Genomic DNA, 10,638 nt, shown 5'->3' on the forward strand with positions numbered 1-10,638 from the left:
GTACAAGATACAATCGGAGAATTACACACCAGCGTGCAAAACAGGAGGATCCAAAGGTTATAAAACAGTGGTTTGAAGTTGTGCAGGGCACCATTCAAGAGCATGGTATACATGAAGATGATATTTGGAACTTTGATGAGACTGGCTTTGCAATGGGACTCTGTACAACATCTAAGGTGATTACTGCAGTGGAGCGCAGTGAAAGACCTCGTACAACTATCCAGGGGAATCGCGAATGGGTCACAATCATTGAATGTGTGAGCGCAAAAGGGATTCATATACCTCCAGCAGTTATCTTAAAAGGGAAAGAACACCAGGCTGCATGGTATCAAGAGTCTAATCTTCATCCAGATTGGAAGCTTACCAACAGTGCCAATGGCTGGACAACAGATAAGATAGGCCTTGCATGGTTGGAGTGTCTATTTGACCCATTTTCCAAGCTGCATTCAACTGGCGCAAAGCGATTACTTATTCTTGATGGCCATTCAAGTCATCAAACCATTGAATTTGACAATTTCTGCAAAAAGAATGCAATTATCTGCCTTTGCATGCCTCCACATTCATCTCATCTCCTTCGACCTCTGGATGTTGGTGTTTTTGGACCGCTTAAACGTGCATATGGCAAATTAGTTGAGGGCATGATGGCGGCTGGAAACAACCATATTGATAAAGAGGATTTTCTCCATATATACCCTTCTGCACGCAAAGCAGTTTTTACTGAAAAGAATATATGCAATGGGTTTGCAGGATCTGGTCTTAAACCACTCAATAAAGACCGGGTTCTTGAGAAAATCACCTTTCAACTTCATACGCCAACACCACCACCTCTTGCTGAAGGATCAGTATCATCTGCATTTCAGACACCTCAGAATCCCCGCCAGCTTGATCACAAGATCCACAATCTGCAGAAAAGCCTTCAAAGGAAAAGGACACTTTCTAGTAGTCCAGTCTCCCATATTCAACACCTTGAAAAGGCTGCACAGATGGCAATGAATACAAACCTTCTTCTCCAACAAGAAATCAAGGTTTTACGGACTGAAAATGAGCGGAAAACAAAGAAGAAGGCAAGGAAACGTGCTTCTATAGGAGATAATCTCTTTATATCTGTACAGGAAGGTCGTGAGCGCATTCAGCAGCTTGATATACAGGATGAAGCCCAGGTTGAAGAGCCTATATCTCGGCATCGCAAGCGAGCTCCACAACGCTGTAGTGGCTGTGGGACTATAGGACATACGATAAAGAGGTTGTCCTAGTAAATAACTATTCATTTTTATTTTTTATATAGTCTAGTTTAATGGCGTTGGTGGTTGAAAAGCTTTAATATCCTTGTGGTTGCGGAGAAAATGGTCAGCTCGGTTGTATGGTCAGCTCGGCTGTGGATTACGTTATCCAACATCGTGTCCGGCACAGATGCAAGTCTAGTGCACTAACCAAATAACCATCAGAGTCTACTCAAACAACAACCTCAATTCCTCAATCCTCTCCTTCTTCCCATCTCCTTCTCCATCGCCCCCAACTCTCAACCCCAAGGATCCCGCAATGTTCATCTTCCTGTCTTGCACCCGCAACATCCGTTCCTCAATCGAATCTTTCACTACAAACCGCGTCACATTTACATCCCGTATTTGTCCCATCCGGTGCACGCGGTCAATAGCCTGCGCTTCAATGGCGAAACTCCACCACGGGTCCATCATGAAGACGTTGCTCGCGGCTGTGAGGTTGAGTCCGACGCCACCGGCGCGGAGAGAGATCAGCAAGACGGTGGGGTTAGGACTCTGGTTGGGCTTTGGTTTAGGTGCGTTGAAACGGGTGGTAGGGAGAGCGGTAGGCGTGGGGTCTTCCTCATCGATTTCCTCGTAGATTTCGGTTTTGTTGAACTGGGCGAGGACTTCGGCGCGGGCTTTTTGGGGCATTGTCCCATCGAGCCGGACGTGTTGGATGCCCGCTTTCGTGAGTTGTGGGGAGATGAGGTCGAGGAAACTGGTGAATTGGGAGAAGACTACAGATTTTGTGTTCGGTGGTATCCGGGAGAGATGATTAAGGAGGGAATGGATCTTGGCTGAGGTATGTGCAGATGGCGATAGTGGATTAATCCGGCGGAGGGAGATGCGTGGCGCTGGCTGCGAGCTGGAAGGAGGCGTGTTGCTGTAAATTTCGTTTTCAGCAGGCGCCGAATTGGGTGATTGGTGCCTGATCACTTCAAAAATATCCGTTAAGCTGACTGGTGCGCGACACGAAAAGCATCGTGGTGGTAGACCCTTGTCGATTTGATGCCGGATGTAGTCCTCTAGACACTGCTTGCAAGCGCTGTGCCAGCATGCTGCTACCGCTGGGTCGATCATAGGCTCTTCTGAGCAGATTGGACATTCCCCACTAGACTCGTTTTGGATCTGTTTCAGGGCGTAGGTTGTGAACTTGCTCGCGGGATCTTGACCTTGGCCTTCATTCGCTCCTCCAGACTCTGTGACCGTCGTAAAGCGGCTGATTAGGTCTTGCAGGTCCATGTCATCTTGGAGGCCGTTGGATGCATTGGTTACAGTGGCTGCTTCTTCCTCGTCGGCAACGATTTCTTTATTGCGGGTGAGGATGGGATGACAGCAACTCTGGCGAAGACGCAGGATTTGTGCGAAGATGGTTGAATACGACTTCAGCAAAGTACCCGCTTCGACGTTGTCGTTGAATGTACGCTTAGCTCGCGTGTATATAAAGTCGTACACCTCTCTTTCTTCTTTTGAGAGATCGACTTCTTCAATCGTAATGGTCCGGCGTGGTAGCGGCACTAATGGTTCCCCTTCTGGGGTCTTCATCGTCTTTGTACGCCGTAAGACCAGCGGCTCCAGCACTGTCTGCACGACATTGAGCGCGCGTGCGTAGTCCTTGGACTCGAATGGTACTGTGATGAAAGTCTTCCAGAAAGAAAAGTTGTTCCACGGCTCAACCTTGAGGAACCGCACCAAACTAAACAAGTCCTCCAGGCGGTTCACGATAGGAGTTCCTGTGAGAACCCATCGATGAGTCGCATTCAGATCGTAACAAGCCCGCGCCGTCTTTGAACGGCGATTCTTAATCACATGCGCCTCGTCGAGGATGACTCGGTGGAACTTCACCGTGAACAATGAGCCATACCAGCTTTCCGTCTGCCACCTTGAGCGCCACACATGCGAACTGTACTCAGAGAGGACAACACCATAACTAGTTACAATGACACGAGGAGCTGAAGCAGCATTTGCCGCACAACAAACCTTCCTCAGGTTAGTTGACTGTTCAGTCCCATAGTACATCATGGTGTTCATCGTCCCGGATTGGGCAGACTTTTGAGCCTCGCTCTCCCATTGCGCAAGAAGAGATGTGGGTGCGACGACAAGGGTAGTGTATGGCGCGGGAACAACACCAGAGGAATCCGGTTGTGTCATACTGGGATCTTTGAGAATGGGATCCCCTGGATTGTATTGATGTGCGTTAACGAGACTAAGCATTTCAATTGTTTTACCCAGACCCATCTCGTCGGCCAGAATGCCACCAAGACAGTTTTGTTCCTGAGCAGGGAATTCGATGCTGAGTTCCCCAGAGTACGGGTTGACATAAAAGTGATTTATCCCTTCAACAACTGGAAGATCCTTGTCATCAGCATCCTTTGTGGGCCACTGATACTCTTCCCACAAAGGATGCATTGATTTCCTTGTGCTCTTAGACTTGTTGTCCTTCTCTTTGGATAGCATCCAATGAAGTGCCTGTCTCTGGTACTTTCTTAGTTCCATGGCAAACGTCGACGAGGGTTGAGCCTCCGGCATATTGAAATCGAAAGTCTGGGCTTTCTTGTACAGGGTATCAAGCTGGTCCCTTTCTAACTCCGGCTCTTCGTTGTCCTCGTCCTGAGGGCTGTTATTCGTCTTGTTCTCTTTCTTGACTTTGTCATACTGTTCCGACATTTCAGCTGCACGAAGTAATCCTTCTTTTGTGTGTTTCTTGGTCATATCGTTGGCCGTCGTCGCATATAGGCCGATTTCGTCAAACAGCTTTATAAGACCAACCTGACGCAGGCGCAAGTTCTTTTCTTCCATGCTCTCCTTTTCTTCAAACATGCCGGTAGATCTATTATCGTCCGTTGTGCCAACGAATGCCCGAGGTATAAATGCTTCTTTGCGCAAATAGCACCACAATTGGAGATACACCGTGTCATTCACCCGCAGGCGGTCGGGAACAAACACACAGACACCGTCAAAAGTGCATATCTTTTGGTCAACCAATGGTGACACCCACTCCGCGATTTCTCGCGGCAGTCTTCCAATCTCCTGACCGGCTTGGTTGGTGAAACGGGTGAGGACATCCACCTTTTGATTGGTGATCGTTTTGCCCCCACGCCCGCGCTTTTCCAGGGGCTGGGATCGTGTACGCTCGATCTTGACACGCTCTCCATGTTTGAGTAATCCCGTACCACTTCGAGTAGCCCATGCTGCAACACCAAAAGCACCGATGTACCTGGATGAGGGCTGAGACGAGAGGCGTGACGGCATTTGTTTTGCTGGCGCAGTCGTTCCATTACTGTTGTTAATCTCTACTGTAGGCTGCATAAACGGTGTCATCTGTGTAGGGATCTGTTGACGAGACGTCAATGCGGACTGCGTTGTTCTGCTTAGAATAGACGTTTTCTTCCACGATCCGTCGAAGTAAACATTGACTGCCGTTTCTACATTGTTGTTTGAAGCTATGCGAATCTTCTCGACTGTGCTAGCTGGCAGTTGCTCTCCAACGATGCTCGTGAATAGTTCCGTATCAAATCCACTATTGTCTGTTTGTGGCGTTTCTCTCGGCGTACTCTGTGCTTCAAGGTCTGGCTCGTCAGGTGGTCCGATGGGCTCTCCATTTTCCCCGTCAATGAAATTTTTAACGATTCTGTCAACCGGACTCGGATTTCGCCTGCGTACTGCGCCGTTCGAATGCTTGTGGAATGTCTCGTACTGGTGTTTGGCGGGCGTATCAGGGGAAGGGAGTAGCGGGGACACTTTTAGCTCCTGGCCCGGCTGATATAACGACCATGGCTGTGTCCCAGTCTCCTGGCCATTGCCGTTATCGTGCTCGTCCGATCGAGAAGCGCTTGACGCGTCGAGGTTCGTCGGGGTAGGGTCGGTGTTTCTGGTCTCGTCTTCGTCAACGAAAAATCGCCTCTTTTTGTAGGGTCTCTCATTATCTCCAAGGTCCATGTTCGACAGGTTTCCGGGGTCAAATAGACACTGTTCTGAACCCTCGCAGGTGTAAAGATCGGGAAAGGCTCAACTCCGAAGACGCGCCGAGACGCGACGCTGCGAAATTTCGGGCCGACGTCATTTTTTCCGGATTATCATTAGCGGCGTTGTTACTCGACAATGCTTTTTGCTGCGTGGTCTTTATCACGGGTTTTTCTTTCTGCTACTCGAAAGAACCATAGGTATGTGAATGTTCATTTTTATTTTATTTTGCTATGTTCGACTAACATCTTCTCTGCAGAAAATTCTATACATCCGAGTGCAATAATCGCAATGCGACAGCGCTACCTCAGTCCTTCGACATAGGCGATCGATAGAGCAAAAAAATTACCCCAGATTCCCGAGCAATGTTCCTTCTCAGACCTACCATCCGCAATTGTGCAGGCAGGCATTTATGTCTAGCCTACCGGACACAAAGACATTTCAGCCAATCGAGGCCTGTGGCTAGTCCGGCACCAGGTGCAGCAGAGGCTGAAGTTCAAGCTGCACGGAGATACTGTGTGGAACTACTTGCGTATGGATACCACTACCATTCAAAGAATAATGGCTAATTGCTTGCATGTACAGAAAATATGACCGCCCCTCTTACACCCTCAGCACCTTCATCCCCCCCAACGCGCACACCTTCTACCTCGCCCTCCGAGCCCTGAACGTCTCTCTCTCCCTAATCCCTGACACAGTCTCCTCCTACACAATCGGCCTAATGCGTCTCCAATTCTGGCGAGATACAATCACAAAAACACTCTCCGGAACACCTCCCAAAGAACCCGTCGCTCTCCTCCTCTCATCCGCCCTCTCCGACCTGCATGAGCGAACAAAAGGCCAAGCAAGGGTTAGTAAAGGCTGGCTACTGCGGATGATCAACTCGCGAGAACAGGCGTTGACGAATGATCCGTATCCGAATATCGCAGCTATGGAGTCGTACGCGGAGAATACTTACTCGACGTTGCTTTATCTCACGCTTTCAGCGCTCCCTATGACCTCTGTTACGGCGGATCACGTTGCGTCGCATATTGGAAAAGCGGCTGGTATTGCAAATATTTTGCGAGGGTTACCGCTCATCGCGTTCCCGCCACCGGCTGCTCAGTCGCCCAGTCAGGCTGGTGGGAGTATTGGAGGCGGAGCGAAGCAGGGCGCCGTCCTCCTTCCTTTGGATATCATGGCGCAAACAGGAGTGAAAGAGGAGGAAGTATTCAGACAAGGTGCTGAAGCATCCGGGTTACGAGATGCCGTTTTTACAGTCGCTACGCGAGCAAACGACCACTTGATCACTGTGGAACAAATGTTGAGCAATCTCCGTGCCGGTCAGGATGTAGGCCACGATTTCGAGCACGAGGGTGAGGAAGGGCATGAGTATGATATTTTCCAGAACCAGCGCCAAGAATCGCCGCTTGATGAAGTGAACCGCGCATTCGGTGTTTTTATGCCTGCCATTGGTACTCGGTTATGGTTGGATAGGTTACAAAAGTTTGATTTTGATATCTTCAAGCCAGAACTTCTACGGTCCGATTGGAAGTTGCCGTGGAAGGCTTACTTGGCTTACACGCGGAAGACTTTATGAAATAGCCACTGGATTTGGATAACGATTATGTACTATTTGTATCAATATTATACAGTACTGCTATACACGATACATGGATGGGCATCATGAAACTATTCAAGTGCTTGCCTAGGTCAACATTCCCCAAAAGTCGTCATTTGACCTTTCTTTCTCTTCGCTGCTTTCTCGAACTGGTAATCAGTCGTCTCTGAGCGATTAACACCACATAGCGCTGGATTTTGTCACGCCTGGAACATTGTTAGCAAGTATCACGACATGGACGGCGAGGTTTCTTACATCAGAAGGAAAGTGGTTGCACAGACGAACGGAACTGCAATCTTCCAGAAGTACTTGTTTTTTCAACGTTAGTATGGGTCAAATTAACGCTGATCTAGGTAAGCGTACCCATCGCTATGCTGAATGCCCTTGAAGTCATCGAAGTTCATTCCAAAGTAACCCTGAAATAGAATTAGATACAGTGGGGGTCATAGTAGGGGCAGAACCAGGTCATACCGTAAGAAATGTCAACGGTAGATATAGGCATGTCACGAGGGTAAGCTGTTTCATGCTCTCGTTTTGAAAGGCACCTGGGTAAGGTCAGCTGTGATCCGTTTCGATATGCGTAGTCGGAAGATAGATACCAATTGTGTTAAAGATCAAATCAATCATGTTATCCGCAGCCCGTCTCATTTGATCATAACTCTCGACAATTGTAATGCAGTGATCAAGCGCATCTCCCAGATATGTATGACACATGGGACTGATTGTAACACTAGACCCTCCCAAACTTTTGAGGTTTGGAGTCATTGCTCCCGCATGTGGCTCAGATGCTGAATTTGAATGGAATGGCGTCGATTTGAAAACAGCGAAACCAGGAGTGCTCACAGGCTCCGATCGATGATCCCGAAGAGCGTTAATTACAGTCACTATAGGTTGCATAAAACTCCGGAGAATTGCAATCTCAGATGTGAGGATGTAAAGGCTCTTCGATTGGTCGATGTCTGGGTCTGTTAGGACCTCCAGTTCCAGGTCACCTATCGCATCCTGGTAGGCCATGGTGGCTGGTATTGCCAGATCGATTATTGCGTCTAGAATGGCCTGCACGAGCATGCTAGCATCGCAGGATTGACGTAGGATTGTCTCTGGTGAACTAAGACGTTTGACGATAGGAGCCTCGATGTCATCCGCGCTAGTCTCAAAGAAAGACGTCACGGTATTATCCGCATGCAAGAAAATTGAGACTTGCTCCAAGGTAGCGCACAAGCCCTTGGTCGCCAATACGGCATGCCGCTCCATGAATTCGATTCGGTCTTCATTTGGGCCACCTCGGAAACGCTGGATGCTGCGAGCAGGAGTCCCTCGGATAGCATTAGTACCTAATTGAGATGCTTGTTTCGAGAACGACTTGCCCGTTGGGCGAACACCAGCAGGGTTATTGAACTTGCTGTGCTTGTTCTTTTTCGGAGACATTTTGAACAAATCTTTGAGTGCTTCCAAAATGACACCGCGCTTGGAGAGCCACTTCAGAGAGACAGAACTTTTATCACTTACCACCGAGCTCTTTCGATCTCGGAGTCCAGAGGTTGCTCGATCGTCAGCGTCCTCATCTTCAGAGTCACTGTCATCTTGCTGGAGCTTGATCAGCTTCTGCAGGGTAAGCACAACGTATGCATGATCCGAGTACCAGTCCGCTTTCGTACGATTCGTTGTGTTGATCAGGTCTTCAATCGCAAGTCTGTGAATTTTTTTATGGTTTCCAAGTGTCCTAATAACGTCCCAGCTGAGACCGTTGACATTGATCCATCTGCACTGCACCCACGGTTCTCTTTCCCTTGCCAGAAACGGCTCAAGTGTGTCATTGTCCAACGCATATTGTCGCATCTCGTGTTGGGAAAAATCCACGACAATGATTTCACATCGTTTGTGAAGATGACTCGGTATGGACGGAGTCCAGTCGGAGTTGTAAGGAGGAAGCGGTTTGGTCGTGTCAATTCCCGGTTCAATTCCGGGTTGCCAGCTCGGATCTGGAGCAACGCCTTCAGGATGATATGAGCGCGCCGTAGTGGAGCGACGGATGCGGTTTCGGACAGTATCTGCGGAATTGACTTTCGTGGCTGTCGTAAATGTCTCTGGGGACGGGCCGTCTTCAAACTTCGGAAAATCCTCCTTACTCGGTGATCGCGGATGAGCCTCGATATCGATCGTATCGGAACGGCCTGGTGAGGTTCCTACCGCTTGCGCATGGTCGAATGAGCGAATACTCATCGTAGCAGAGTAAGAGGCGACGATTCAAAGCGGGAGAATGGAAGACTCGACTTGCAGGCATTGACTCGGAAAAGGGGGCACGGATTTAGAACAGGATGGGGACACGGCATTAGGGGTCGCCACAAAGAAAATAAAAGGTGAAAGCTTCTGTCAATCCTGGCGGATATGCGCAAATGGTCATTCAAGAAGACACATCTTTTGAGCTACGAACATTCTGGTCAAGGGCGCTGAAGATCATCACGGGGATATGACGTCCGAAGCTAGATTCTCGATCAGCAAGCAAGAACCGAGTAATGGAAAGTACCCGAGGAATACCATTTACAACACCACCAGCCTTGGATACAAAAGCCTCACTGAGATAGGTTAACGAGGTGACTCGAGAAACATGAAAAGAATGACAACTCGAAGTGTCGGAAGAGGAACTTGAATCTAAAAAGGGTTAGTGCAACCCCGGCTTGGATGGATTATGTAATGCACCAATTGCCCTAGGAAAGTTACCACCTGATCCTTTTGCCCTCCTTTTCTCTGCATTCAAGAACCCATTCAAGAACCCATGATGGTCAAACTGCCTTTCACAGGAAGCCCGTGGTGGATGCGGTATTTGCTATTGGCCACTCAGAGAATCATGGTCTTCTATTCTGGCCGTTTGACTTTAGAATACCAGGATCTTGGCATACGGCTATATTGACATAGAAAACAGACTAAATATTCTTACATCATAATCAAACGATGCCTTACTATCCACATATAACGTGACCCACATGCGAATGTCACACACGGGCGAATGTCACACGAAATCGCTCCGCCGCGACTTTAACACCAATATTTCCACCAACGCACATAAATTCCATTAAAATTACCCAGAATCGCCTTCCTCAGACATCTCTACTACTATCTGACAGGAATGTGCATTGTGTCTGGCTTTTCTGCAATTGCCACAGCGCCGTGCGCGTGTCTCGGTCCGCAGTTGCTGACCAGCCCCATTGCATGTTTCCTCCTTCAGTTGTACCTCAACCTCCATTTAATCCCCTAATTCTTGAGCTTCCTGTATAGAAAGTGACCCTCCTTTCCTTAGACGTGTTTTTTTAGCCCTCCGGCGTTTGCTAAGGGCCTCATTTGCCGCCCGAAGTTCACGAATCTCTGCTTCCATCAAATCCATCTTATGCATTATCTTCGTTGTGCCTTTCGCGAGGATGTCAACAGCATTCAGAATTGATGATGGAGAGCTATCTTGGTGACGAGAGATTCGGTTATTGATAAGGTTTGTCTGGGATGACGCCTCAATTGGGTTATTTGGTGTTTTAGAAACCCAGCTATGGGAACTAGTCGGCCGCGAATTCGACGGTGTTGGCATTTTAAATTGGACATCAAGCTTAGATATTACCCTTTCAGGGTCAAAACGGATAAGGCCAGCCCCTTGAAAGCCACCTTTGATATTTTTTTCTGTCATGGTGGCTTGGTATGCGGTGTAAAATGCAGGAAAGAAATCTTCTTTAGTGATATGGGTGACACGCGCCCGCATAAGCCCTTCAATATGCTTACCATAAGCAATCTTCAAGGGACTAAAGTATCCAACATCAAGAGGCTGGA

The 10,638-nt window shown here is 48.4% G+C and overlaps 5 protein-coding genes across 5 annotated transcripts; 2 read left to right on the top strand and 3 right to left on the bottom strand.

Annotated features, from left to right (window-relative positions):
* Positions 1 to 152: 152 nt before the first annotated feature.
* Positions 153 to 1,253, top strand: EURHEDRAFT_458861 (DDE-domain-containing protein; the record flags this gene model as incomplete). Its single annotated transcript, XM_040784536.1, has 1 exon — positions 153 to 1,253. One exon carries the CDS (start codon positions 153 to 155, stop codon positions 1,251 to 1,253), a length of 1,101 nt encoding a protein of 366 aa, XP_040637803.1.
* EURHEDRAFT_413724 (DEAD/DEAH box helicase) lies at positions 1,163 to 5,273 on the bottom strand. Its single transcript, XM_040782238.1, has one exon. The coding sequence runs from the start codon at positions 5,199 to 5,201 to the stop codon at positions 1,449 to 1,451; it is 3,753 nt and encodes a 1,250-aa protein (XP_040637804.1). The 5' UTR covers positions 5,202 to 5,273; the 3' UTR covers positions 1,163 to 1,448.
* A 58-nt stretch (positions 5,274 to 5,331) lies between these two features.
* EURHEDRAFT_481514 (uncharacterized protein) lies at positions 5,332 to 6,929 on the top strand. The gene is made up of 3 exons (XM_040785507.1): positions 5,332 to 5,425; positions 5,485 to 5,757; positions 5,811 to 6,929. Exons 2-3 carry the CDS (start codon positions 5,591 to 5,593, stop codon positions 6,802 to 6,804), a joined length of 1,161 nt encoding a protein of 386 aa, XP_040637805.1. The 5' UTR covers positions 5,332 to 5,425; positions 5,485 to 5,590; the 3' UTR covers positions 6,805 to 6,929.
* Positions 6,804 to 9,444, bottom strand: EURHEDRAFT_413727 (putative CorA family metal ion transporter). Its single transcript, XM_040782239.1, has 5 exons — positions 9,364 to 9,444; positions 7,425 to 9,308; positions 7,297 to 7,370; positions 7,081 to 7,241; positions 6,804 to 7,031 (listed from the first exon to the last, which is right to left on the bottom strand). Exons 2-4 carry the CDS (start codon positions 9,046 to 9,048, stop codon positions 7,164 to 7,166), a joined length of 1,776 nt encoding a protein of 591 aa, XP_040637806.1. The 5' UTR covers positions 9,049 to 9,308; positions 9,364 to 9,444; the 3' UTR covers positions 6,804 to 7,031; positions 7,081 to 7,163.
* Positions 9,445 to 9,468: 24 nt separating this feature from the next.
* On the bottom strand, positions 9,469 to 10,294 carry EURHEDRAFT_539930 (uncharacterized protein). Its single transcript, XM_040787368.1, has 2 exons — positions 9,526 to 10,294; positions 9,469 to 9,477 (listed from the first exon to the last, which is right to left on the bottom strand). The coding sequence occupies exon 1, from the start codon at positions 10,067 to 10,069 to the stop codon at positions 9,905 to 9,907; it is 165 nt and encodes a 54-aa protein (XP_040637807.1). The 5' UTR covers positions 10,070 to 10,294; the 3' UTR covers positions 9,469 to 9,477; positions 9,526 to 9,904.
* Between the last annotated feature and the right edge of the window lie 344 nt (positions 10,295 to 10,638).

The sequence above is a fragment of the Aspergillus ruber genome (genome assembly GCF_000600275.1).
Source record: "Aspergillus ruber CBS 135680 unplaced genomic scaffold scaffold00018, whole genome shotgun sequence".
Lineage (NCBI taxonomy): Eukaryota > Fungi > Ascomycota > Eurotiomycetes > Eurotiales > Aspergillaceae > Aspergillus > Aspergillus ruber.